This window comes from Neofelis nebulosa, chromosome 12 (assembly GCF_028018385.1).
Source record: "Neofelis nebulosa isolate mNeoNeb1 chromosome 12, mNeoNeb1.pri, whole genome shotgun sequence".
Classification (NCBI taxonomy): domain Eukaryota; kingdom Metazoa; phylum Chordata; class Mammalia; order Carnivora; family Felidae; genus Neofelis; species Neofelis nebulosa.
Window position 1 is genome coordinate 11,203,819 of NC_080793.1, and position 26,738 is coordinate 11,230,556.

The window sequence follows — 26,738 nt, forward strand, 5'->3', positions numbered from 1 at the left end:
CACCAACAAAGAAGGAGAGAGGCCTGCAGAGTCACGTGGGGGCAGAGACCAATTGGGCCTCCGGTGCCCCCCCGCCCAGGGCGGGGAGGAGGAGGACGGACGGACAGGGCCAGCCTACTGTCCGCCTGCCGCCCGCCGTGGCGTGAAGGAGTTCCTGTGTGCCCACGGTCACCGCTGCCCCACCTGGGCTGCCGGAGTCTTCCCTCGGACCCCTGGTGCCCGCTGTCCACCCTCATCCGGCCTGAGAGCTCGTCTTCCGCTCCGTAAGTGAGGGCCTGGGCCCAGGCCTCTAATGGCCAGCCTCTCTCCTCAGTGCCTCCCTGCGGCCTGGGCCGGCCACTGCCTGCTCTGCTGAGTGACTGGTGCCCGCAGCTCTGGGTAGGGAAAGGGCCAGAGATCGCCCCAAACCTGCCCTCCCATCATGCTACCCCCTCTTCTTCCCCGGGCAGCTAATGGGAGGAGCTAGTAGGCCTGTGGGGACAGGCCCTATGGGCGTCTGCGGTGTCCCACTGTCTACTGGTGGCCGAGCGTTCACAGCGCTGTGTTGGCCCAAGCCTAGCAGTCTGCGAACGTGTCCATGTTCCCTGGGCCTGTCTCTGGGTCTCTGCGTCTCCCTGCCTGTGTATTTGTGTGTCTCTCTGGATTTGCGTGTCTGTCTCCAACGCACTTCTGTCTGTCAGTCCCTGTTCTGTGGCCCGTCCAGATCAATGTGTGCTTCCCTGGGTAGGTGGGTGAGGGGCTGTGAGTCCCCACATGTTGAGCTGGCACCTGGGGCCGTGAGGGGTGGGTGCAGTGCTGCCTCATTCAACCTCAGGGCTCCCAACCTGTGATAGTGTGACCTCTGGGGAGGGGGGGAAGGTGAAGGGAGAGGAGGAGAACCGCCTCTGAGCCCAGCTCCCTAGACCACTGGGTCCCCCAGCCCAGACTTGTGCTTACACTGCCTGGGTCTTCTTCAACAATGTCCAGGAGACCCTAGCCTTTCCCCTCCATACCCTCCACTGCCCACTCCTGTTTTCCACTTTCTAAGGGTCCCTCCCTGATGGAGCTCAGAGCGCCTCCAGCTCCTGCAGCCGCTAGTGTTTCTCAGGGGTCAGATGTGGGGACTCTGCAGCTAAACCCCAGCGGCTCTCCTTCCTCAGCAAGATTCATCCATGGCATCTCACAGGAGCCACAGACCCCCTTCTGTAAGGCCAAACGTTTCCATTTTACATGAGGAGAAACTGAGGCTCAGAGAAGCAAAGGAACCTGGCCGAGTTTGCACAGCAAGTGGGCTGGCTACCCATTCCGTCCTTAATTCCACGAGGTGAAAGACTGAGGAATGGTCTGTGCTGGGTCTCTAGCCAGCGGGACCAAGGTGCCAACTCCAACCCAAGCCGGGTGGTGGGGGCGGCTCCGGTCAGGGTCCCAGACAAAGTCAGTCGAGGCCAAGGGGCAGAGCCTTCAGATCGGTTGCATCGCTGTGGGTACATAATTGTGGTTTCCTGCACCGCCCCCCCCCCCCCCTTGAAGACCCGGCATTTTGGCCTTGCTGATCTCAACACTTGTCTCAGCGAAGGGGGCAGGGGCAACATGAGAGGTGGTGCCTTTCTCTGGTAAATGAGTAATGGGGTAGACTTTCCCCACCCAGAGCAAGTGCTCAGCCTGGTGCAGCCCAGGGACCCCTTTGTCCCCGGGGATGCTGGGCACTCCCTTACCCCCTCCCCCAGCCCAGGTAAAAAGCTCAGAATGGGATGGGGGAGGGGTTCCTCTATTCTCCTAGCTCCCGCGCCCAGGTGGTGGCTTCCGGTCCTCGCCAGACCTCGGAAGATTCCCATTTCTGGCAGAGCAAACTGAGGCCCACGGAGGAGAGAGGGCGTGCAGCAGGTCTCCCAGCTGGATACTACTAAACGCTGCCGCAGTGCTAAGGCATGCGTTTTGCCAACACCACTTAGGTTCATCCGCATGCCCACTCTTATGGAAGTCCAGTCGTCATTACCACTTTGCAGATAAGGAAACTGAGGACCAGTGTGTGTGTGTGTGTGTGTGTGTGTGTGTGTGTGTGTGTAGATTTGCCTAAGTCTCCAGTGAGGAAATATGGCATGGCCAGGGCGAGACCGGGTTTCTAGCCTTGAACCCGTGCCTTGGCCACGGACCCCCACGTTCGCCCTTACCCACTTCCATGCTGCAAAACGACCAGCGCCCCCAGCGTGGTCCTTGCCACGACTAAGCTGGATTCGCAAACAGAGGCTCGCCTCCTGGGTGGCTCGAGGCTCCCCGGCGCTCAGCACCTGCCCGGATTCCGAGGCGCCCGGGCTGGGAATGGGGGGCCGAGAGGGTGAGGGTAAAGGCGCTAGCCAGGAGGCTAGGTGGCGGGGGAGGGCGCGGGCCAGGCCTCCGCCCCCGGATACCGCACGCGCTGATATAGAGGGGCCGGCCCCTGGCCCCTGCGAGGCGGGTTCGCGCAGCGCGCATTGGCGGCGGAGGGGCCCGGGTCCCAGGTGCGGCCCGGGAGGCGGCGGGGGGCGGGGAGGCAGGGTAGTGGTAGGGGGGGGCGCCGAGGCCCCGCGCCCCCGCCTCCCCGCCCCCGGCCCGATCGGCCGTCATCGCGGGCAGGCGGCGCTGCGCCCGGGTGCGGCTCATCGCCGGCGGCGGCGCGGCCAGGAGGTGCGGGGCTCCGCGCGGGCGGGACGCGGGGCGCTGCTGCTCGCAGAAGCCGCCAGGTGGGCGCCGGGCGGGCCGCGGCCGCCGTCGCGCCCCTTCTCGCTTCCTGGGCCCCGGCTCCGCGCACTTCCCTCCTTGGGACTTCGACTCTCCGCCCGAGGTCGCTCCCCCGCCTTGGGCTCGGTCCCCCCGGAGCCCGGGAGGTCTCCGCCCGAGGTCTCGCGCCCGGCCTGCGACTCCACGCCCGGCGTCTCGGCTGCGCCCTCCCTCCGCCCGACGTCTCGGCCTCGGCGGCACGGGCTGCGCCTCCCGTTGCCGTCGCTGCCGCGGGCTTTGTCTCTCTCCCGGCCCGGGGGCCCCCGGCGTCTCGGCGCTTTCGGGCTCTCAGTCCCGGCGCCGTCGTTCTCCGCCTCTCCCGGCGCGAGCCCCTGGCGGGGTCCGACCCTGCGGGGCCACGCCTCGGAGCTCGAGCTCCCGGCTCCCGCCGCGTTCCGCGCGTCTTCCCGTCCCCGGCCCCCTTGCTGGGCGCCTCCGTCTCTCCAGGTTTTCTCCCGGTGTCTCTGTCGCCCCTCTCTGCCTTCTTCTCTCCCGGTTTCTCTTGCCTCTCGGTGTCTCGGGCTGTCTCTCGTCTACCGCTGTGTCTCTGGCTCTGCATCTGCCTTTCCCAGGTTTTCTCTTGGGCCTCTGTCTCTCGGTGTCTTTGATCTCTCTCTCTCTCTCTCTCTCTCTCTCTCTCTCTCTCTCTCTCTCTCTCTCTCTCTCTTTCGTTCTCTCTCTAGCTCCCTATCTCTCTGTCTGTCTCGTCTCCCCCTGGTTTTCTCCGCTCGGCATCAGTGTGTCTGTCAGTCTCGGGTTTTCGTTGTCTCTGTCGCCCCAGGGTGCTCGCTCCGTTAGGCAGCGTCGGTCGGTATCTCTCGCTTTCGCTCTGCCCATCTCTCTGTCTCCCTGGGACTCTGTCTCTGCCTCCTTCGTCCCTGTCCGATTCCCCAGGACACTTCGGCCCCACTCTGGCCGGGTTCATTGGTGTCTCCCTCGCGGCCGAGCCCATCTCGTTTTCTCAGAATCGGGGTTTTGTTCTCAAACGAACGAATCCGGATCCAAGCGCACCGAATCCGAGGGTCCCCGATCGGGCGCCACGCAGACCACGCGGGGAGGGCCCCTGGCCCGGGCGGGGGGCGGGGGGGGGGGGACGCGGGGCAGGAACGCTGGGACACGGTCGGTAAAGGCCGAGCAGGGGCCGCCCCGGCCACATCCCACTGCGGGCTGCTCAGGGCGCTCCGATGGGTGGCCTGCCACGAGCGGCCTTGACCCCCGCGCGCTAATGGGGGACAGCGCCGTGGGGGCTCCGGGCCCCCGGCCCCCAGGTCTGCCGCGCTGCGGGTCGCGTCCCGCCCGCGGTGACCGCCTCCTTCCTCCTCAGGCGGACGCCGCGGGCATGGACTATTCGTACGACGAGGACCTGGATGAGCTGTGCCCCGTGTGTGGGGACAAGGTGTCCGGCTACCACTACGGGCTGCTCACATGCGAGAGCTGCAAGGTGAGCGGGCGGCGGACTGCGGGCCGGCAGGGCTAGCTAGGCGCGCGGACGGCGGGCGAGCCGGTGGGACACGGCGGGGGGTGGGGGTGGGGGGTGGGCAGGCCCTGCCGGGCGGTACAGAAGGAATCGGGCCCCGGGGAGGGGACGCGCGGCCTGCCCGCCTCCCGCGCTGACTCCGCTCTCCCCAAGGGCTTCTTCAAGCGCACGGTGCAGAACAACAAGCACTACACGTGCACCGAGAGCCAGAGCTGCAAGATCGACAAGACGCAGCGCAAGCGCTGTCCCTTCTGCCGCTTCCAGAAGTGCCTGACGGTGGGGATGCGCCTGGAAGGTGCGCGTGCCGCGCTGCGGGCCTCCGACCGCTGACCTCGCTGTCTGTGGGTGCGGGTGGTAGGAGCGGTGAGAGGAGGGCACGAGTGTCCTTCTTAAAGTTTCCGGAGCCGGCCGGTGGCCCCTCACTGTGACGCTAGAGCCCGATCTCTGCTGGGGAGGGGTGAGAAGTGGCCGGCTCTGTCTGGCGAGGAGATATAGAGAGGCTCAGGCCCTCTCTGCAGCCTCTGAGAGCCGGGGCAGCACAGGGCAGCGCCCCGCAGAGCTCCTCTTCTGCAAGGAGACCTACAACACTCCCACTGAGCCCCCAACAGCAGCGACAGCCAAGGTGACCAACGCCTTTACCAGAGTTCAAGTCCCAGTGCCTCTACTCACAGGCTGAGGGACACTGGGCAAGTTCCTTAACCTCTCTGAGCTGCAGATACCCCATCTGAACACTAGAGTTGATAGTAGTGTCTTCCTCCTAGAGTCAGTGTGAGGGAAAGGTACGGAAAAGCCAGCGCGTAGTAAATGCTATTGTTATTGTTATTGTTGTTGTTGTTATTGTTATTACTATTATCATTATCATCGTCATCACTTAGGTTACTATCTGTCCATCATCAGGCTTCACGCAGCCAGCCCACCCAAAAGGTTCACTCAGGCCATTCACTCGGTGGATGAGAGTCCTTCCACCATGTTCTTGGGTGGGCCCTGAGAGGTTGAGGGAAAGGGGAACAATTGGTCCCACAGGACCCAGGCCCATCCTTCCCTTCCCAACCCCTTCCTCCCAGCTCTCAGTCCAGAGGGGAGGAAAAACGCTTCGGCAGGAAGAACTCAAACTTTCTGAGGGTGGACACTCGTAGGCTTCCACCCTGCTGGCCCCAGCCGGGCTGTGCGCCGAGCAGACAGCTGTTGGCTAAAGTTTTTAAACAACGTGGAAGCCCCTGGTGGCCCTGAGAGCCGCTGACCACACGTCCTGCCACCTAGAGGAAGGACTCCTAGATGTGAGGGGGATGTTCCGACATCCCCAGCTCCAGGTCCTCACTGGTCAGGAGAGCTCGTTGCTGCAAGTAGCAGAACCACCCTGACAGAGCCTGAGGGAGCAGAGCTGGGCTGTGCACCCCCGTGGCAGGACGATTGGCTGAGCGGACCCCCAAGACACCTCCCTTGCTGAGCACCGCCCTCTGCCTCCTACTGTCTCCCTTCTCCCAGGGCCCAGGGTGGGGTCCTGTCTGAGCAGGGGCTGGGGCCACACTGCAGCTGCAGAGATGCACCTGTTGGGTCTGGCTGGTGACACATTCTTGGCCAGACGGAGGGACATCTGGTCAGCCGGGGAGGTCCCTTCTCCCAGCACAGAGCCCTGGCCAGCCCTAAACTCAGCTTCATACTTGAAGGCAGTGGGGGAAGGCAGAGTCATTTTGCAGTAGGGGTTTGCCAGAGACAGGCAGTCAGAGTCCAGGAGCAGCTGGATCCTGGAGACTGGACTGGATGCTGTGAATAAAGCTGACTAGGGTCTCCTTCCTGTTACCTACCATCTCTGGGCTCAGCCTTGTGCTAGGCCCCTGAACCCACTCTTGAGTCGCCAGCAACTCTCCGTTTGAGTCACGTGGCCCGATACCACTCAGAAGGATGAGGGTGGGCAAGAGGCAGGACATCTGGGCCAAGGATAGTGAATTCTGCCTGGACGAATCCAGGAACACTTCTGGAGGTTGTGACCCTGGGGGCTGGGTGTTTGGCAGGCATGAGAGAAGGAAAGGGTTTGAGGCAGAAGGAATATCAAAGGCAAGGTGGAGGAAGAAGGAGCCGTGCCAAGCAGAGGAGCAGAGAGATGAGGAGGAGTGGAAAGAACATGGGGTCTTGTAAGGGATGACCCAGGAATGGTAAAACAGGGCCTTGAATGCTGTGCTAAAGGAGATTGATTTCACCCGTGGGCAGTGGGAGCCATGGAAAGCTATTGAGCGGGGAAGTGACACAGGTCTGTTTGGGAAAGATCCGTGAGTGTGGCATTATGGCAGGAGGCTTGGAGGGGGTGAGTCTGACCCTCTGCTTCTGCCCACAGCTGTGCGTGCTGACCGCATGCGGGGTGGCCGGAACAAGTTTGGGCCCATGTACAAACGGGACCGAGCCCTGAAGCAGCAGAAGAAGGCACAGATTCGAGCCAATGGCTTCAAGCTGGAGACAGGCCCTCCAATGGGAGTGCCCCCCCCACCCCCTCCCCCACCGGACTACATGCTGCCCCCTGGCCTGCATGCACCTGAGCCCAAGGGCCTGGCCTCTGGTCCACCTGCTGGGCCACTGGGCGACTTTGGGGCCCCAGCACTGCCCATGGCCGTGCCCAGTGCCCACGGGCCACTGGCTGGCTACCTCTATCCCACCTTCCCTGGCCGTGCTATCAAGTCTGAGTATCCAGAACCCTATGCCAGTCCCCCACAGCCTGGGCCACCCTACGGCTACCCAGAGCCCTTCTCCGGAGGGCCTGGTGTGCCTGAGCTCATCCTGCAGCTGCTACAGCTGGAGCCGGACGAGGACCAGGTTCGGGCACGCATTGTGGGCTGCCTGCAGGAGCCGGCCAAGGGCCGCCCTGACCAGCCTGCGGCCTTCAGCCTCCTATGCAGGATGGCTGACCAGACCTTCATCTCCATCGTGGACTGGGCACGCAGGTGCATGGTCTTCAAGGAGCTGGAGGTGAGTCCCTCCTCCTGCCTGGCTCGCCGCTGGGGTGTCCTCTTGGCTGCCCTAGTCTCAGTCTTAGTTACCCCTTGGATGGAGCTGTCCTGCCCACCGGCTTTGGGCAGTGTCTGGGCACAGGGAAGCCACACTGGGGACACTGAGGAGTGTTTCTTACCCCTATCCCCCTCTCCTTCATCCCTCCCACCCTCTTTCCTTCTCTGTTTCTTGAGTCTCGAGATTATCTCAAGACTCTGCTTCTTTTGTCTCTGCCTCTGTCTCTTTCTGTTGTCTTTCACTCCCTGGTGTGCTATCTCTCTGTATGTCTATTTCTCCAGCCCCTTCAGTCTCTGTTTCTCATCTGGTCGGGTCTCTGTAGGCATTTATCTTTCTTTCTCCGAGACCCTGACCTCCCCCAAAAGACTAGCTGAATCCTTTGGAAGCTGTCTGTGGCTGCCCCAGCCCAGTGTCTGGAAGAGGAGACAACTGATCCTGGCCTCCCATTTGGAGAGGCCACCAATCCCTATCAGCCTCAAATGTCATAGATGGGGGTCTTTGTATCTCAGAGTTTGGGGTGCTTGTGGATGTTCTTCTTCCCAGCTAAGGTGAAAGGTCTTGCTGTCCCTGCATCTCTTGTGCATGATGGTTGGTCCCACGAGTGGGTGTCTGTGTGTGCAGGGGGAGCTGGGGGGTGCGGATTGCAGGGCCTGTCACTGATCTTCCCAGAGGAGACCACCTTCCTTTTCTGCAAGGCTTTCCTTCCCCTGGTTTGGAGTACCTGCAGCTAAAGTAAGCAAGAAAGCAGCAGGAGAAACCGAGGCCAGCAAGGGGAGAACTTCCCAGTCATCCTGCCTGGTGCTCTGATGGGCCCAAGGCCCGGGAGCTGCCCCTCTAGTGCCCTGGCTCCCTGCGATCAGGGTGCCAATATCAGAGGTCCCTCGAGCCCAGCCAAGGCCCAGCCCTCGTTGGCCTGGGCATAGACAGTCTTTAGTCCAGGCCTATCGGTGTTTGCCTTTCCCAGGCCAGCCCCACTGGCTGTTCCGGGGCGGGGTGTAAACAGCAGGGCCTGTTGCCCCCCCTGCTGGGGCCACTGCAGCCTTGAGCAGCATTGTCAGTGCTGACGCCTGGGCTTCCTCCAGGGGCATGTGGCCGGATGGGCCAGGGGCACTGCCTGCCTGGGCTGGGCACAGGGCGGGATAAGATAGGAGGTGGGCACTGTCAGCCCTTGAGGTGTCATGGGACTGGGGGCCTGGGTTACTCCAGGAGTCAAGAGTTGGTGGTGATGATTCCTGCTTCCACTATGGAGGGTCTGGGGATGTGTCATGTATCTGCCACGGGGTGGGACTTCTCACCCTTACCCCTTATCTAGGCCAACCGCATGGATGGGACAAGAGGCAGGGCCTTGAACAATCCCATCTGCCTCTCACTTATGGCTGGAGGCCCTGGTTGGGGATGAGGATCCCAGGACCCTTGGGTTGGTTGTCAGCTTCTCCTCCAGACTTCCCATGAGGCCCCTGTGCAGAGGGGAGGAGGAGCGGAGCATTCCTGGCTTTCCAGAACTCTGGATCCAGGGGCAGGGCACTTCCTCTGGCCGCCTTCCTAGTCTCTTGGGTTTTTCACACAGGATGGGAAGGGCTTTTGTCCCAGCTTTGCTGAGTGTTTTTTCCTGCTTCTGGCTTCTCTGTGGTCCAAACTTTCCTGCTTCCCCTTTCCAGAATCTCTGAATCGTGCCCAGGAATATGAACCATGGTCACCATCCTCTGTAAAGGAGCCTTGCAAATAAGTACCAGCCCAGCCCATGAAAGGGCCTCTCATCAGCCATGTGGAACTTCTTTCCTACTGGTCCAGTGAGCCCTGGCTGGTGTCTGTTTGCAAAGCCAGAGGTGGGGAAGCAGAAAAGTGGGAGTGGTGCTGAATGACCCTGGACTCCCTTTTGGGTGACCATCTCCCTACCTCCAGGCAGCATACATCTTAGGAAACAGATCCTCTAGCTCTGAGAGTGGGGCACTTGGGCTGGGCACAGGGGACATTGAAATGAACTGGACCCAGGAGGCCTCCAGGCTATTGGAGGAGACAGATACACACACACACAGCTGATGCCCACACAGGCTGCCGAGGGCTCTGAGAACGATGCAGAGGGGACGGTGGGGCCCAGGAGGAGGGAAAACTGACTCTGTCTAAGGAAATCAGACGTTTCTTTGATCTCTGCCTTTCCAGGAAGCAGTCCGAGAAGGTTGAGGACATTCCAGGAAGGGGGAATAGCATAGAGTAAGGCCTAGGAATGTGAAAAGGCGTCATGTGGTAGGGGATTTCAGGTGGCCCTCTGTGTCCGGAGAGGTTGGCAGGGTCAGAAGCAGAGCTTGGACCAGAAGTGGGTCCTCTGGCAGTAGGTGACAGACAGCCTGCCAGAGCTGGCTGGGGCCCCACATCCTGGGTCAGAGAGGGCTCCTACCACAGAGCCGGAGCTCTCCCTAGAGGCCACTCACCCCTCTGTGATGCTGATATCATCTCGCTGCCCAGGGGAAGGCCTGGGGTCTTTGCTGAGCTGTAGGGATCCTGTGGGTGCTGATGCCCTCTTGGAGTTCTCCTCATCCCTCCTCTTTCCCAGCTTAGATGTCCCTTGGTCTCTATTTTTCCATCTCACACAATTGGGGAGTGTTAGATCTGACAGTGGCACCGAAGTTAGTAGCAAAGACCAGAATCAGAGAAGCCTGTGTTCAAGTTCCAGCTCTGTCAGCCCTGCCACTTACCACAGGTGTGACTTTGGGCAGGTGACTACTACTCTGGGCCTCGGTTTCCTTATCTATAAAATAAGGGGAGTTGAAATATCATCTTCCGCATGGGGTGGTGGTTGTAAGGATTCAGTGAACCAAGACAGGTAAAGATTTCCCACAGGGTACGGCACACGGGTTAGCAGGAATAGGAGCTCCTGTGTGTCCCCTCGGCTGCTGCCCCGTGTAATCTATACTCTCAGGAGGTGCACAGGCCCGGCCAGGAGGCATGAGAAGGGATAGACTGCACCCAAGCTCCTCTGAGCACTAGTGTTCCTCTGGGAGCAGACGGGGTCTGCCTTGCTCTGGGCTTATGAAGCACCTTTGTATGATGCATGGTAGCAGAAACACCTGTACCCGCTGCCTGGTGGAGGGCAGGGTGTAGGTCCGGGCACTCAGCCTCTCTGGACAGTTCCCGGGAAAGACAGGCTGGGAGGCTGCAAGATAGGAATCAGGGAGGGGGAGGGGAGGGCCAAGAGTGCCTAATGACCCATCTTGACATCACTTCACCCCTCAACATCCAACTCGGAGGCCCCCGATTGGCAACAGATTTAACTGCTCTGATATATGGTTTCGTTTAAACAGCAGTAACTCTGTCAGTCCCGGGCTGACAAACGATGGCCTGCCGACCACTCGGCTGAGAGAACGCCATGGCTGGCCCGTGGCATGTCAGCCACCGGAGAATTACAGAGCCCGCTGGCCTTCGGCTGCCAGACTGATCAGACCCCAGGGGGCTCCAGAGGGGGGCCTGCTGGGAGGGAGGTCAGCTCGGCACCCATAAATACCCCTTCTCCAGGGCAGGCTGCAAAGTGTCAAGGCTCCAGGAAGATTTATGGCAGACCGGCAGGAGGGGTGGGTGGCTGGTAGGCTGAGCAGACAGACCAGGCCAGTGAGGGACCCCAGGGCCGGGACTGCAAATGTCCTTGTTTCCAGGGTGGCAAGGAGGTCTGAGGGCAGAGGAGGAACCTTTGCTTAGGGAGAAAGCTAAGGAAGGTGAAACCACCCTCTTTGGTTAAGTGAGCCTCTTAGCCACCTGCTGTCCTGTGGAGAGGGGCTGGCAGCTACAGCTTTCTGATTTTCTTTTAAATAAAGAGAAGTGTGTGTGTGTGTGTGTGTGTGTGTGTGTGTGTGTGTGTGTGAGTGTGTGTGTGTATTCATCTGTGTGGGCAGCGATTTGGAGTTTGGTGTCTTTATGTGTCCATCTGTCCATCTAGAGGAACAGCAAGTGAAAAGTCCATTTGGCTGGGGGTAGATGGGAACCCAGGCTGGGGCAGCATCCACAGGAGTGCCAACCATGGGTCCACAGAGCCCTTTACCACTGATGCCCCTGTGCTCATATGTTTTCTCTAACCAAAAGAGGGAGGATTTTATTTTTCCAATTTCTCAGAACAGAAAATCAGGGCAGAGTTGGATATGTGGCTCAGTTGGGAATCAAACAGAGGGCACAGGGCACCAAAGCTTAGCCACCATATTGCATCTCTCTGCCCTGTGCCTCTCCCCCCACCCCCCACCCCCCCCCGCCCGTCAGCCCGTAGGCAGGGCTGCCCCCACTCCCGGGGTCTGAGGTCTGGGTACAGAGTCTGCTCCCAGGGCTTGGCCAGCTGGGTCACTGTGACCCTCTTGCTTTGTGCCCGAAGCTCAGCCTGCTTATCTCCTAATTCTCCCCCTTATCTCTCACTTTCCCACCTCCCCACCCCCTCCCTGTTCCTTCAAGCCAGGCAAAGGGGCCCCGATGGGGAGGGGGAGCCAAGCCCAGCCCTGCATGCCCTCCCTCCCACTCTGCTTCCAACTGGGTTGTCCAAGGTAGGCCAGTTGACCCCTTGGCAGATACCTTCTGCTTGGGCCTTAGGACCTCCTGGGGACCTCCAGAAGACCAGCCCAGTCAGGAGCATCTGGACAGAGCCCAGATCCCTGTGGTTCCTTTAGGCAAGCCACTGTCTCCTTATCTATAACATGACAGAATGGTGATAGGACAGAGGTGAGGAGTCCAGGGTGTGCTGGGAATGGGCCTGGCCACAGGTGCTCACCGAGCCTTGCCTCCCTCCTTTAAAACTAGTGGGGAACCACTCCTGCCAGTGGTTCTCCAGGGATTGGCCATTTCTTGAGGAGAAATAGGAGAGATGTCTCTGTGATTCAGCCCTGCCTGAGTCTCAATGTCTTCTGGCCCTTCCAGTGGTGGCTGAGATCTGGGGCCCCCTGCTGGGCTCCTCGCTCTGATGGTACTGGGGGTCTAGAAAGCACTTCCTGCCAGGAGAGGAAGGGACAGGTGTGTGGGTTCTTGACACAGAGATGAAGTGAGCAAGGGACGGTGGGGGGCTGGTGACTCAGGGCAGGACAGAGATAGGCCCTCCCTCTCGTTCTTAGCACGTGGGGTCAGGCAGGTGAGGCCGAAGGGAGCCTGATTGCGTGTCCAGCTGCTCCCCCACTCTTCCTGCACTTGTTCTTGGCCTCGGCCTGAGGACAGGCCCCAGGCTGCCCCCAGGAGGGGGCGGGGACAGAGGGTCGCAGAAGGAGGCTTCTACCCCTCAGAAGAGAGAGTTATTCATTAGGCATTGCCAGTTCTCCTCAGGCCAGGGGCGGCCTGGGTCTCTCTGGCCCCCAAGTTGGGGGCTGTTTCTCTGTGCTCTCTGTACCTGTCTTGGGAGCACATATCTGTGCATCAACTGCTCACCGACCCGTCCTCCGGGAGCCCAGAGATGAGCTGGACACCTGCCATGCCTTCCCAGACCCCACAGGTATTGGGGAAGACAGAGGCATGAATTGGTGCCATCAAATGTTGTCACATCCAGAGGACAGGATTGGGGAGAGCTTTATGGGGGAGCTCTCACAAATGTTGTGACATCCAGAGGACAGGATTGGGGAGAGCTTTACGGGGGAGGTAACAAGAGTGCCATGAATTCCTGGGTGGCCAGGGTGAGTCTTCTTCCATACCTTGTGGTTTAGGGCACAGATCTGGAGCCAGACAGAGCAGTGTGACCTTGGGTGAGTTGCTTGACCTCTCTGGGTGTCCTTTCTCCATAGATTGGGGATAACAGCTATACCACCCTAGCTTCATGGAGGTGCAGTGCAAAGACTAATAGCTATCACGGTCTGCATTCATCACAGGGCAGGGCCCGGTAGGGTACCCGGGAAGCACCTGCCAGGTAGCTGGTGGTGGGCTAATGAGCTGCAGATGCTGAGGGGCACCGGAGTCTGTACTGTGTCTTCCGAGGGTGGCGTGCAGTGCCCTGTGCAGGTCTGGACACCCAGGAGAGCTCAGTATTTTGTCACCGTAGAGGGTCGTGGACTGAGAAGGCCAGCTATGTCTCTGGCCTGGCTCTATCTCTCTCCCAGGAGAGTCCCTCGCCTTCTCCAAGTGGTAGATTCTCATCTGAAAAAATAGGGTTTTGGCCTGGGGATCCCCAAGGACCCATCTGGCTCTGGCATCCGATGGTTCTGAGTCCCATTTGCCATTGTCACGAGTGTCCTTTCTTGCCAGGCTAGAATGTAGTAACCCTCCAGGGTCAAAGGACACCCCACACAGAGGTAGTCTCTGCCCTCTCGCTGGGTGCCCGACTGCAGCCTGGGTGTTCAGAATCTGCCCTCCTTGTATTTCTGTTCCTGCTTCAGATGGACCATTGCCAGCCACCTGCTCATTCCAGGCCAGATCTTGGGCCAGAAGGGCGCTCCCTTCTCACAAGCCTGAAAGATGTGGATAAGGCCCAGGGAAGCCCTCTGTTTCCTCTTCAGGGCTTGTTTTTTGAGCTACTGAGGCTGCCAGAGATGTGACCACAGGCCAAATGGGCACAAGATTGAAATTAATCATCTCCCCTCGCATTTGAAGGATGTCTTCACAAATTACTTTCATGAACATCATTCACCAATACTTATTGAGTACCTAACAAGTGCTGAACCACCTTCTAATACTGTGCCCACTTTACAGATGAGAAAACAGAGGCTCAGAAGGCTATAGAATTTGCTTAAGGTCATGAACTTGTAGAAGCAGAGCTGGGGCCTGAAGCCCGGCCTGTGTGAGCTCTAAGCACCCCCATTGAACCTTGGTTTTGGTTTGTTTTGCTAGAACCTTGCCACACTTTGATGAAGGAGGCAGCTAGGCAAAAAGGGCACAGACAGGTTAAGTAGCTTGCCCAGGTCACATACCCAAGGGAGCCCCTGAATTATGAGTTGGAAGAGGGAGGGGTGAGGGGAAGGTCCCCGGCTGGACCCCGCACCGGCATATGCCTCTTCCCTCCAGGTGGCCGACCAGATGACCCTGCTACAGAACTGCTGGAGCGAGCTGCTGGTATTCGACCACATCTACCGCCAGATCCAACACGGCAAGGAGGGCAGCATCCTGCTGGTCACCGGGCAGGAGGTGACCAGACCCTACTGTGCCCTGTGCCAGGCCCTCATGTGCACTTCCAGAATTCTGAGCCCGGAAGAGATCGTAGGCCTCTCCAGGGCTGGCCCTGGGCAGCCGAAATGTCAGCCCTTCCCCCAAGTTCATGCCCAATCTCCCTCTGACCTGCCCTGGCCCTGGCCTGGACAGGAGGCAGCCCCTGGGAAGCATCTCAGGGATGTGGGGAGGTCAGGGAGGAGGTGATGGTGGCACTGGATCTAGAAGAACAAATAGGGGTTGGTCAGGTAGTAAAAGGTTGTGGGGGAATCAGCCTCACCCACACCACAGCAGAGGGGACAGCATGGGCAAAGGCGTACAGGGGGACGTTTAGAACTGCTGAGCCACCAGGGGCTGCCAGTATATGGGGGTGGGGGGCAGGAGCCCTGTGGTGGGAGGGGTGAGGTGAGAGGTAAGCCTGGAGGGGTTGCTGGGGGCTGGGGTGGGCAAGACCTTGCAGGCCCTAAATCCTGAATAAACAAAGGAAGGGCAAAGGAATTTGCTCCTCTGTCCAGAGCGAGGGATTAGGGGCACTAGGGTACGAGCTGGGAACTCCTGAGATTCAACAGGGCCAACTGGAGAGTTTCAAGTGCAGAAGGGCTCATGCAGACTGTTTCTGAGGAAGCCCAGGGAGAGGGCAAGATAGCGGCTGAGGGCATTGAGGCCACTGTGTAGTGCTGGGGACCTGGAAGGGGACAATGCAAGGAGGAAGACCCCCAACTGCGGGCAGGAGGTGTGGGAAAAGTGGAGGGAAGGAGGGAGAAAAAGAAGAGAGGCTGATGCCAGGGTCTGGGCTGGTGGAGGGAGCATCAGTCTTGAGGGGGCCACAGGAGCAAGAGTGGGCCGCCAGGCCCCCTAGGGGTGGGGGGCGGGGAGGCTGAGGCCCTGCTCCCCATCCCCTATCTGTAATCCAGGCCCTCAGTCATCGAGCTCAGTTCTTATCCTGAGAGTCTCGGGACATCCAGGGCCAGGGAGTGCTGGTCCCAAGGGTGTGACTTGAAGGTCACCTGTGAATGCACTGAGGAGAGTCTGAGGTGTGAGTGTGTTTGTACTGGCCCATGTCAGCATGTGTGCGGGCTGAAGCGTCTGAAGGCCATGGGGATGTCCAGTGTGCATGTGCGTGTGTGTGTGTGTGCGCGCCTGTATTTTATTGTACAAAATCTCCACACAGGTAAGTGTGTGGTTGTTGAGATGTGCCTGTCACCATGTCAGTGGAGACTCGTACATGGGCACGTGTCTGTCGTGTTACCTTGTGATATGACCATACCAGGGCATGTGTGTGTGTGTGTGTGTGTGTTCCCTTCATGAAGTGGGTAGACCGCCCTGGGAGTGTGTCCGGGTGTGTGCGTGTGTGAGCAAGCGTGAGCTGAGGTGTGACCACATCCCCAGTCTGGGTGTCCACGTGTGGCCGTGAGTGGGGCCCTGAGCAGTCAGTGGCCGAACCCATGTGCGTCCAGGCGGACCCACCCCCGACCCTGCCCCACACCCGGCCGCGTGGCGTTTGCTGCAGATATCACCCAAAACACAAAAGCCTCTTGTACCACGGGCCTGGTGGCAGCTCTTTGTGTGCGAAGGACCCGCCCGCTCTGCCCCTGCACCCGCCTGCCCCGTGTTTGCTCTGCTGCCGGGAGGCCCTCAGCTCCCGGCAGCGTGGGGAGACCTGGGAAAGCTGGGCCCAGCGTGGGGAGAACTGGGGCTTGGAGGGCTCCTGGGGCGTGGGGATATGTTGCCGACCCCCCCCCCCCCACCCCGGCCCAGCGCCAAGGATGGGCACTCCCGCCCACCCCGCCCGGGGCCTCCCATCCGCCCCGCCCCTCCCCCCACCGGCCCTCGTCCCAGCCTCCTGCCCACGGCCCGCGGAACCCCTGGCCCGTCCTGTGGCCCGCGCCTCCCGACGCTGACGTCTGTCCGCCCAGGTGGAGCTGACCGCGGTGGCCGCCCAGGCGGGCTCCCTGCTGCACAGCCTGGTGCTGCGGGCGCAGGAGCTGGTGCTGCAGTTACACGCGCTGCAGCTGGACCGCCAGGAGTTCGTCTGCCTCAAATTCCTCATCCTCTTCAGCCTCGGTGAGCAGGCCCGGCGCGGGGCGGCGCGGGGGGCCAGGCGGGTGGCCGGCCAGGGGTCGAGAGGCCTCCATGAGGCTGCGCCCCCGGCGGCCTTGGCGGCGCACGGACCCCTCTCGTCGTGAACAAGGGTGTGAAGGGACCTGGCCCGACGCCTGGCTCTTAAAATGGGGGTTGTTTCCTCTCCGGGCCTCAGTTTCTCTGTGTGAAAGTACAGAGGACCAAGACAATGTCTAAGATTTGCCCGTGTGGGATACAGACTCCTTCTGAGAATTCGTAAAGTCCTGCCTGGCTGCCCTGGAAAGGTGCCCATCCCTCCTCCAGAAACACCTGTGTGATTTCAGGAGCTTCTGTTCCCTGGCTGCCATCCCAGGCTCCCTGTTTTCCCTGATTCCCTGCTCTAGGGGGTCCACATTCTGGCTCTGGGTTCCTTGGGGCCCAGACCCTTTACTCACTCACTCACTCACTCACTCACTCACGTATTCATTCTACAAACACTTGCTGACCATCCACACTCTGCAAGGCACTGGGCACATGGAGTGAACAGAAAAGATCCCAAATCCATATTGTCACAGAGCTGACCTTCTCTTGGGGGAGAGACAATAAGCACAATGTGATTAGTGAGATATAGAAATCACTGAAATGATTAGTAGAATGTATCACCTGGAAGACTGTGGTCAGTGCTAAGGAGGGAAATAAAGCAGAGAAGCGGCAGAGGGTGAGCCCAGCTCACCAGACCTACTCCCCAAGTCAGGTGCCTCCCTCTCACTGCCTTCTGGACCCGCCCAGCCTCCACCCTCCTCTGGGCTCTCCTCAGGCTGGCCTGCCATCCTCCTTCACCTAACAAGCCATCTCCGGCGTCTTCCCTGTGTCCAGCAATGCTGTGAACATAGACATGTCCTTGCTGTCTGGTGGCTCCCAGTCCAGGAGAGGCCTTCAGCTAGCACTGTCACTGTCAGGATGGGGACAGACAGATGGGGAACCCCATGTGGGGAGCAAGGGCTCTGCCTAGAAGGCTTCCTGGAAGAGGGACATCTGAGCAGGGTTTTGGAGGATGAGTAGGAGCTTGCCGAAGGGATAGATCTTTCAGCAGAGGAGATGGGATGGAAGGTCAGAACAGAGGGGCATGAATGCTTTGTCGTTCAGGGAGGAGGCAGGATTCAGATGTCATTTTTGTGGCAGATGACATCGGCCCCAGTCAATGAGGGAGGGCCTGCTCAAGAGTGGGTGGGGGGAGTTGGGGAAGCCAAGGGGAAGGAGTCAGCTGGGTGGGGGGTGGTGATTAATGAAGCGTTGATTGTGATTGTGGGAAGCCCAGCGCTCAGGCTGTGGCCCTGTGGCTGGTTGCCTGGGCTGGTCTCCCGACTCCAGCACAGCAGGCGGGTAGCTGGAGGGCTTATCTGTAAGGCTACACAGGTTGGTAGGGGATGGCTAAGGTGCGAGGTAGGGACAGAATCTTGGGCTGCCAGTGAGGAGCTGGGGCCTAGAGCCCTTGCAGGGTCCTCAGGGGCCCAGGCCAGGCTGGGGGAAGCCCCTTCCTTTCTCCCCACAGTGGTACCCGCTTCCAAGCCTTGTCTTTATGAGCTGCCAGGCTCTGGGAACTGGCTCAGGCCAAAGCCATGGTTGCGTGTGGTTGGGGGTGTGGACACCCCAGGAGGTATGTGCGTGTCGGTGCCTTTGCTTCTGTATCTTTGTTTTCGCACATGTGCAGACTAAGAACTTTCACAGGCTTGCGGGCTTTTACGGGTCATGTTGTATAAAGAATCTGTAATTGGCGAGTGATGGGAGATTGGAGGCAAGAGGGATTTAGAGATCTGCGGCGGTGTAGGGGCTGTTGTGAGGTGACAGTTCTTGACCTGACCATCAAGAGGCCCCTGGGGAGGTCCAGAGGAGGGGTGGGTGGAAGGTGGGATGCCAGCCATTAGTCTCCTTGGCCAGGCTTTCCTGCGGAGAGGGCACCATGTCTCCGGCCTGAGGCATACCCCTGCAGCCTCGGCCCCTCTTCCCAACAAAGCCCTGGGTGCTGGGGACTGCTAGGCCAGCATGGCTCTGGCCTCTACCGGGCGATTAATGCAGGACTCCTCCTGGTATGGGTATAAGGACAGCAAGGCTGAGCCCAGCCCTCTTTTCCTGGGTCCAGGTGAGTGGCTGAGTTCAGAAGCATGAGTGCTGGCCCCTCCTTCTTGCCAGCCTTCATCCTGCTTTCCAGAGGAGGTGGCTGAGGCCTGGGAGATGGGGACTGTCTGCAGTGCTTGGCTGGCATAGGCTGGAGGGGCCGGACTCAGGAGCGAGAGCATGTGCATGCATGTGTGCACCTGGGCGCATGTGCGAGGCAGGGTGGAACAATAGTTAGGGATGGGGACTAGGGACGGACCACCTGGATTCTAAATCTGGACTCTGGCTGTGTGCCCTTGAGCAAGTCACCCCACTCTCTGAGCCTCTATTTTTCCCATCTGTAAGATGGCCGTCATAATAATCCTTAATTTGCTGTGAGGATTTAATGAGGGGATTCCCCCCAAGTACTCAGAGCGTGGCCTGGCCCCTTGGAATGTATGGGTATTGTTTTCCTTCTAACCGTCATTACCATCAGTGGGCAAATGAACAAAGGAATGAATGAAGTGAATGAATGAATCAGTCTCCATCTTTATCATGTGCTGTGTCTGGCACAGTGCCTTGTCACAGGCATGAGAGTCTGGCTGAGGTGGGTGGGGGAAATGCCCAGCCCAGCAAGTCAGAAACAAACTCCAGTGAGGCTGAGTCTGGGATGGGTGGTGGGGAGGAGGTCCCGGTGCCTGGGCCTGCCTGAGCTCCTGGGAAGGCAGTGGGAGAGGAGGCCAGGTAAGCCACAGAGGCCAGGTAAGCTGTTGGCCGACAGGTTCCGGGTTCCAGAAGGAGACTGAGCAGTCCAGTGTGATCAGAGTTGGGCCAAAGAAAAGGAACCAACCCCACCTAAGATATCAAGGAAGGCTTTTCGGAGGAAGAGGGGCCTCTGAGCTGGGCCTTGAGGTATGAGTAGGAGTGTTCTAGGTGAAACAAAGCAAGCAGCAGCAAGGGCATTCCAGACGGAAGCCAGAGCTTGTGCAAAGGGATGGGGAATCCTGAAAGTCTGGTGTGACTGTGGGGCAGGGAGCGGGGTGGAGAGGAGGCTGGGGGGTTGGGCAGGGACGGAGCTGTGTGAGGCCTCCAATGCCAGGCCAAGTACCTTGACCCTTACCTTGGGAAGGCTTTTCAGCTGAAGTAACATGATCACATTTGCATTTTAGCAAGGTCCTTCCAACTGCAGCCTGGGAGCGGGATGGCAGGTGGCAGCCCGGAGTCCTGCAAGAGGCTAGACCCAGGGCTGGAGTGAAGGAGACAAGTTTGGGCAAGAGGAGGGGGAAGATTTGCCCAGAGTCGGGAAGGTGGGAGGGGATTTCTCCCCTGTTCCAGCCCCAGACCACCAGGAATAGGTCCCCAAGGGAACTGGAGCCCAGAGAGGATGGCCACTTGCCCGTAGACCTCCAACGGGTGTGCTGGGCGTCACCTTTGGGGCGGTGGCTCCCTGGGCTGGGCAGCCCGAGCCCCTGTGACGACTGTCCCCCACCGCACCCCGCCTCCAGCCCACTCAGCGCCTCCTTCCCGCCTGCCTCTGCACAAGGGTGCCATTTGGCGTCTAAATAGCTGTCTCCCTGCAGGCGTGGAGGCAGGTAAGGAGGTTTAATTAAAATTAGTGCCTCTCTCCTGGCGATCACGGTGTTTATGAAGATGGGCCTGGCTGGCATTGTTCCGCAGAGGACTTAATCGAAGCTTAATGGATTGACCTAACATTCGATTTCCTGACTTCCATTGAGGCGGCGGCAACAGCGTTCCCTCAAGCGTTTGCAATTTCCCCACTGCTCCGCGCCAACAAAAGGCGGCCTGAATAGCAGCCCCACTCGAGGGGCCATTGTGCGCGGGGGCGCCTGCCTGAGTCACCGCGATTGGGACAACATTCTTTATGCCTCGCAGGAATGAAAGGATTATTCAAATATTCAATTAAACCGTGAAAAGGGGGCTTTTCTGAGAACCGGGGGGCCCCCAGCTCCGCAGAGCTATAGCAGGCTGCTCTCTGAGGTGGAGGGGGGGGGCCATCTCCCAGCCCCCTCCCGCCTCCCCCCTCCCAGCCTCCGCCTCTGGGATCACTGGAACCGCAGGCTGGGGTTGGGGGGGAGCACGCCAGGCTTTTCTCCCATGTAACCGTCTCCAACCTGCGGCATCCCAGGGCCCAGAGCTGGCATACAGATGAGGTTCGGACCTGGGGCGCCCTGTGAGGCAGAGATTGGTTTGGCCCCATTTTGCAGATGACAAGGAAACTCAGCTCAGGGGAAGGGCCTTGCCCAAGGTCGCCGGGCTGGTGGTGGAGCTGGGATTGGAACCCTGGCATGTTAAGGGGGTGTCTCCAGGTTTGTGTGACCCCCGCTCCCGTGTCCAGTGGGAGAAAGGCATGGTGTTTGGTGGGGTGGTGGCTCTGTCACACCCATCATCCTGCAGGGTCTTCACAGCAGTCCCTTTAGATGGAGGCGCGGGGAGGTGGGAGACGGCATATGACTTGGCAATGGTCCCCTCCAGGGTGAGGAGAAAGGTGAGTATGGAGTCCAGAGTCGACCGTCTGGGGAAACCTAGGATCCCAGAGATGAGAGCCCTTGGACAGGACCCCTGGATTGGATGAAATGTAAAGTTTTCACGTCCAGTCTCTCAGGAGCCCATGTCCAAGCTTGACTCTGCCTGTGCTTACCCACTGGACTTTGGAGCCAGCAGACCTGGGTTCGAATCCAGACTCGGGCATCTCCTGGGTGTCCCAGGCTCAGCCCACTGTCCCTGCACCTGGGGGATGCCCTTTCCTGCCTGCCTGGGTGTCTGTGGGGATTCACTGAGCCAGTGCACGGTGCCCAGCGGGCTCCTGGGAAACCGGATGCACTTATACTGTAGTCATTGGGGCTCAACTGGTGACTGCTTCCCTCCCCCAGCCCTGTAGCCCACCACATGGGGGCAGCGGGGGTCTCCAGTCTGCAGAGAGCTAGGAATGGGGGCTGTCCCTGAGAGCTGTCCTTGCTCTGCACCCACCCCCTGCACTCCACCTCATTGTCCCTGGTCCGGGGCTGTGGAGAACAGTAAATCCTGGTAAAGCCAAGGCTCTGGTCCTCCCAGTCCCCTCCCACTGCAGACTCCACTGCAGCATCCTAGCCCATCCTCCTCCACCCCCAGATGTTTCCTCTGGGCTCCCTTACTGCTGTGTGGCCTTGAGCTGGTCCCTACTTTTCCCTGGACCCCCCAGGTCAGAAGACAATGTCAGGAGAATTGCCCAGCCTCAGGAGTGGTGGGAGGTGAAGGTAGACAGGACCCTATGGGATGAAGAGAGGTTGGGATAGAGATGGGGCCAATAGTCACCTCTTATGCCTAGGAGGTCAGCTTTGGAGGGGGTGGGAGCTTCCCATGACCTTTGAGTGTATCTGGAGGAGTCCAGGCTAAGGAGGAGGGCTGCAATGTACAGTTGAACAGGCTGTTCACTGCACAAGGGAACCTAGGCAGGGGGTGAATAGGGGCTGAAATCCAGCTTGTGTGCCCCTTGCCATACTGTCTCTGTGGACAAAAGGGAACTTCTTTCTAATTGGCACAGAGGCACCTTATGGGCTAATGGCGATCCTGGGCAGGCGAGGAAGGAAATGACTGTGGCTCACTTACTGAAGGGAGATGAGGGAGCCAGGGATGGGGGTGGAGGATTGGGGCCAGATCCTGCCATACGCCCTGGGCCCAGCTCAGGTTTCCCTAAATCCAACTTTGGACAACATGGGCCTCAGCGGGCACACTGGGGGCGGCTGGGGATCAGGGTTGCCAGGAGCATCAGGCCCTCCTGGCGCAGTGGGTGTTAAGAGGGATTAGAAGGGCCAAGGGCTGCACATGCTGGGCTCCCGACTCCCCCGCAGCAGTAGGGCTGGTAGTCATGGGGGCAGAGGGAAAGTGGATGGATGACCATTTTCTGAGCCACTGGACGCCACATCCCAGGCAAGGCCCTGCTGGATTGGGGGATGGGGGACCAGTTCTGTGGATTCCTGCTGAACCTCACCCAATAGGCAGGTCACCAGCTGGAGGTGCTGCCCAGGAGCTGAAAGAGGCCTGCCAAGCAGTGATGAGGACTCTAGTGACAAGAAATGGACCCTCTCTGGGTGCCCCTGGGGGCCTAGGCCCCTGTGCGGGCCCCCAGACCCAAGCTCCGGCCCCTGCAAGGTGGGCACGCCCCTTTCATAGCAAAAGAAGACCTTGCAGGCCAGGAGGGGACAGGGCACAAAGCCACTGCTCCTAAATGGCGGGGCCGGGATTTGAACCCCCATCGGCCTCACTCCAGAGACATTTTATTTTTTGTGTCTTCACTGGACCTCCACTGGGTGCAGAGGAGGCATCGGTCACACCCCTCTTTCCCTGGCACAAGTGATCCCTGGTCCACTCAGAGCCGACTGCCCTCCCGTCCCTCCCACAGGCGACCATGCCTTCACGTTTAACCTGGATTCCTTGTTTTGTCCCTGTTCTCACGTAAAGTGTACACTCTGTACAAGTACTTTTAATTTATGTAGATGGCTCTGTCTTGTAGATCTCATTCTGGATCTTCCTTCTCTTTTTTCCACTTAGCCCTATGCTTTTAAAGATCTGTCCATTCTGTCTGCTCCATTACTTCTGCACAGGACTCCCTGTGGTGCGGCCACCACACAGCCATCCAGGCCACCTCCGTAAATGCTGCTGCAGTGAACATCCATGTCCCCCCAGGGGCCCCAGGAGAGAATCTCCTTGGGGTTCTGGAGCTTCTTGATTGGTCACAGGAGTGCCTGTCGCTGTCTAGAATAGGGCCACCAGTGCATGTGCCTGGAGGCTGGGAGATGGGACCCTTGCAATTACAGTGTGCCTGTCTGGTGATGGTGCTGATGGTGGCCACAATGGGGATGATGGCGACAGGAAGGTTTTGACCCGGCGATGGGGATGGTGTTGATCATGGTGGGGTGAGAGTAGAGATAGCAATGGTAACAAATTGGTCTTGTTACGTGCCGGACGCTGTCCTCCAAGCATTTTCCACCTGTCAAGTCCCCAAATTCTCCCAACAGTCTTGTGAATTAGGTGCTGTTGTCACCGTTCTGTAGGAAATTGAGAAGTCGAATAACACGCCCAGGGATACAGCTGGTGATGTTGGTGTGGTTTTGGAGACGATGAGGGCGTTCATCATGACCAATGTGATGATGACAGTGGCAGTGATGATGGTGACAGGTGATGGTGGTTGGGTGGGTGATGGTGGCAGTGGCCGTGTTTGTGATAATGACGGGGGTCAGGGTTGGTGACTGCCGATGATGGCAGTGACCGGAATGGCTGCAGTTTGGCTGATGATGGTGGCAGTGGCCGAGTTTGGGAGAAAGCCGGGGCCGTCAGTATCGGTGATTGATGAAGGTGGTGGTGTTCCTCAGCCATGGCGATTGGAAGACTGCATCGTTGACAGCAGTGCCCCTGTCTTTGGTGCTGATGGGGATGTTGGCGCTCATGTTGCCAGTGACCGTTGATGATGTGATGGGCTGGTGATCGTGACAGAGCTCCTCCCCTTGCAGATGTGAAGTTCCTGAACAACCACAGCCTGGTGAAGGATGCTCAGGAGAAGGCCAATGCCGCCTTGCTCGATTACACCCTGTGCCACTACCCGCACTGCGGGGACAAGTTCCAGCAGCTGCTGCTGTGCCTGGTGGAGGTGCGGGCACTGAGCATGCAGGCCAAGGAATACCTGTACCACAAGCACCTGGGCAATGAGATGCCCCGCAACAACCTGCTCATCGAGATGCTGCAAGCCAAGCAGACTTGAGCCTGGGCTGGGTGGGGCTGGGCCCGGGGCCGGGGTGGGGGTCCAGCCACCCCCAGGGCCCTCCAGATGGTTTATTTTATTATGCCGATCCAGGAGCCCCCACCCTGTAAGCCCCTGCCCCTGGGCTCCCTGAAGCCCTGTGTTTGGGAAGGTGGGTGAGGGTGGACAGGGCCTGGCTGAGGTAGGGCCGCCCCACCGGCACTTGCCTGCCACTCCGAGTGTCCCAAGGAGGCAGCTGCTCACCACCCCTCCCCCTCCCCTTGCTCCCAGCTGTCTGTCCGGAATCCGGAGCACAGGTCCAGGGAGGAGGTTCGGGATTCCCTGGCGGGCCTCCATGTCCCTTGGGTCAGAAGTCATCCCTTCCCCCTCTCCAGGAAACAGAAGCAGAGAGAGGTTGAGCGGGCATCAACTGGGGGAGAAGAGAGGGTCTCCAGAACCCCCTCCCAGAGACCAGGAAGGAAGCCCTCTGTTTTGCAAACTAGGGGTAACTGAGTTTGCAAAATTGGGCAGGCACTGTGGGGCCTAGAGGGCTCCGGGGGGACAGGTTAGGACACAGACCTCCTCCCTAGCCCTTCTACCCCATCTGACTTCTGCAGGGGAAACTCTGACACGCTATCTGAAAACAGTTTCACTACAATCGTCTTTCTGCCCCTCTCCCACCAGAGGAGAAGCTTGGCACACTCCACGTTCTCCCCCCACCCACAGTTGGCCAGCCCAGGCTGGTATGTATCTGCAAGGCTGTAGTCAAGGGGTTTGTGGGCTTAGGGGTTTTGTTTCTTTCCAGATGCTCCTTGAAAGGTATGTATGTCCAGGGCAGGGGACAGAGTTGAGGATTGAGGCTAGGATTTGGGGATTAGTACCAAGTACAGCCCATGGTTTCTCCCCAAACTCCTGCATGCCAAGTACCCCATGGGCGGTGCCAGACCACTGTTTCTGAGCCCCCACTTCAATCCGGAGAAGAGCTGTTGCTTGCCCCTCCTCAGATGAACAGCAGAGTGCCCTGTCGGGGGTGATGAGCTCCAGAGTGTCTGTGTATGGGAATATGGGTGAACTTGAGGAGGGCGTATGGGTCTCCAGCTTGGGGACATTGCTGATAAGCCCCTCCCTTGTTGGCCTCATCCCCTTGGGTCCCTTGCTGCAAACCCTTGAAGCTGGGCTTCGGCTCCCTGGCCTCCTGCCCTATGTCCTGAAAGACACGGTCCAGGGCCAGGCACTAGGGAGTGGCCTTAGCTGTCCTCTGTCCGGGGCTGGGCCTCCACTGTTTTTCCTGCTTTCATGTTGCCACTGCAGCTTGTGCTGAGCCTGCCCAGTGGGAGGTGACTGGGCATCCGTGCTCCCCTGCCTTCCACTGCCCTGTCTTGGTCCCTGCCCCTGCCCACTGTGATGTGTGCCCCTGCCAAGGCCAGAGACCCACAGCTCCAAAACAAGAAGTGCCCTTAAGAATCTCCCCAGCCCCTGCAGCCCTGGAATAAATTTTGCAATTAGTTTCCAGTTCCCTTTGTCTATTTATGTTCCGGGGCCAAAGCGGAACCTCCCAGGTGGGTGTGGGTGGTCGAGGGTGGTGCAATGCTCTGATTGGGATGGAGGTGACAGTCAGATAACCTTTGGTTCAAAATCTGGGGCCAAAGTTGGGGCACACCAGCCACTGTTGGGGAGCCTTTTGGCCCCACCTCATACCTGGGACCTTGCGGTACCCAGGAGGCTTGGGAGATGCTTAGGTCTTCCTGGGCTTCAGCCTCAGTTCCACTACAGCCGTGCAGATGGGGGCACCTCAACCACCTTGGGCAGATGGGGGCAGTCATTTAATGAGCACCTACTGTGTGCCATCCCTCATATCCCTGCCCCTACCACAGCCCTGTGAGGTAGGGGTTAGAATCCAGGAGAGGGACTTGGTCAGTGACCTGCAGGGGCAGATTCAAACCTGGGTCCTCTCGACTTTGGAGCACTGGCCCTTTCCTCTCTGTCCATCTGGTGGCCCCGGGGCCGGTCCCTCTCACTGATTCTCTTGCCCTCCCACCCCCGCTGAGCACAGCTGAGACCTGAGGAATGCCTCCTCTGCTCTAGACCTTGTCCCAGGGCTTCGCCGGCTTTCTCTGTCCATTTTGTCTTCCCATCTGCTTCTCAAAGCCTCTTCGGCAAGTGGCAGCTCCAGATTACAGCCGAAGAAACCAAGATACAGAGGGGGCGAGGTGACCTGTCCGAGGTCACACACCAAGAGGGAGTAGAGCCATCATTCAAACCTCCATCGTGCTGACCAACCTGACTACTCCTATGGCCACCCCTGGTCCACTTCAGGCCTCTGTGCACATTAGATGCCGGGATCACACAGCTTGGCAGTGGCTTTTATGCAACGAAAGTGTCCCTTTCCCTCCCGGCACCTTTCAGAAGGGAAGTAGGTGCTCTTGTTCCTGCCTCTGGGGAGCACCAGGTCTTTTGGGAAGGCTCTCTTAGTCATCTCATGTTCCTGTGTGATCCATCGTGTCCCGGGGCCGGGTAAGAGGAGGAAGTGAATGATTCTGCCCCTGGGGG

At 59.2% G+C, this 26,738-nt stretch overlaps 2 protein-coding genes and 1 long non-coding RNA gene across 6 annotated transcripts in view; 1 reads left to right on the top strand and 2 right to left on the bottom strand.

Moving 5' to 3' along the window:
* NR5A1 (nuclear receptor subfamily 5 group A member 1) lies at positions 1-25,700 on the top strand. Of its 4 annotated transcripts, none has more exons than XM_058694163.1 (7): positions 1-263; positions 4,061-4,177; positions 4,367-4,508; positions 6,546-7,171; positions 14,159-14,278; positions 16,216-16,363; positions 23,962-25,700. In XM_058694163.1, exons 2-7 carry the CDS (start codon positions 4,076-4,078, stop codon positions 24,207-24,209), a joined length of 1,386 nt encoding a protein of 461 aa, XP_058550146.1. In that variant the 5' UTR covers positions 1-263; positions 4,061-4,075; the 3' UTR covers positions 24,210-25,700. The 4 variants fall into 4 exon arrangements, with proteins under 4 accessions (XP_058550146.1, XP_058550147.1, XP_058550148.1 ...); XM_058694164.1 differs by lacking the exon at positions 1-263 and adding an exon at positions 2,418-2,477; XM_058694165.1 differs by lacking the exon at positions 1-263 and adding an exon at positions 2,487-2,699.
* On the bottom strand, positions 2,616-3,688 carry LOC131490947 (brain acid soluble protein 1-like). Its single transcript, XM_058693345.1, has 2 exons — positions 3,647-3,688; positions 2,616-3,068 (listed from the first exon to the last, which is right to left on the bottom strand). Exons 1-2 carry the CDS (start codon positions 3,686-3,688, stop codon positions 2,616-2,618), a joined length of 495 nt encoding a protein of 164 aa, XP_058549328.1.
* The window catches only part of LOC131491359 (uncharacterized), a 5,514-nt gene continuing 1,692 nt past the window's right edge, over positions 22,917-26,738 (bottom strand). The window contains exon 2 of the long non-coding RNA XR_009251411.1: positions 22,917-23,972. This is a non-coding gene — a long non-coding RNA (uncharacterized LOC131491359). The remainder of the gene's footprint in view (positions 23,973-26,738) is intronic.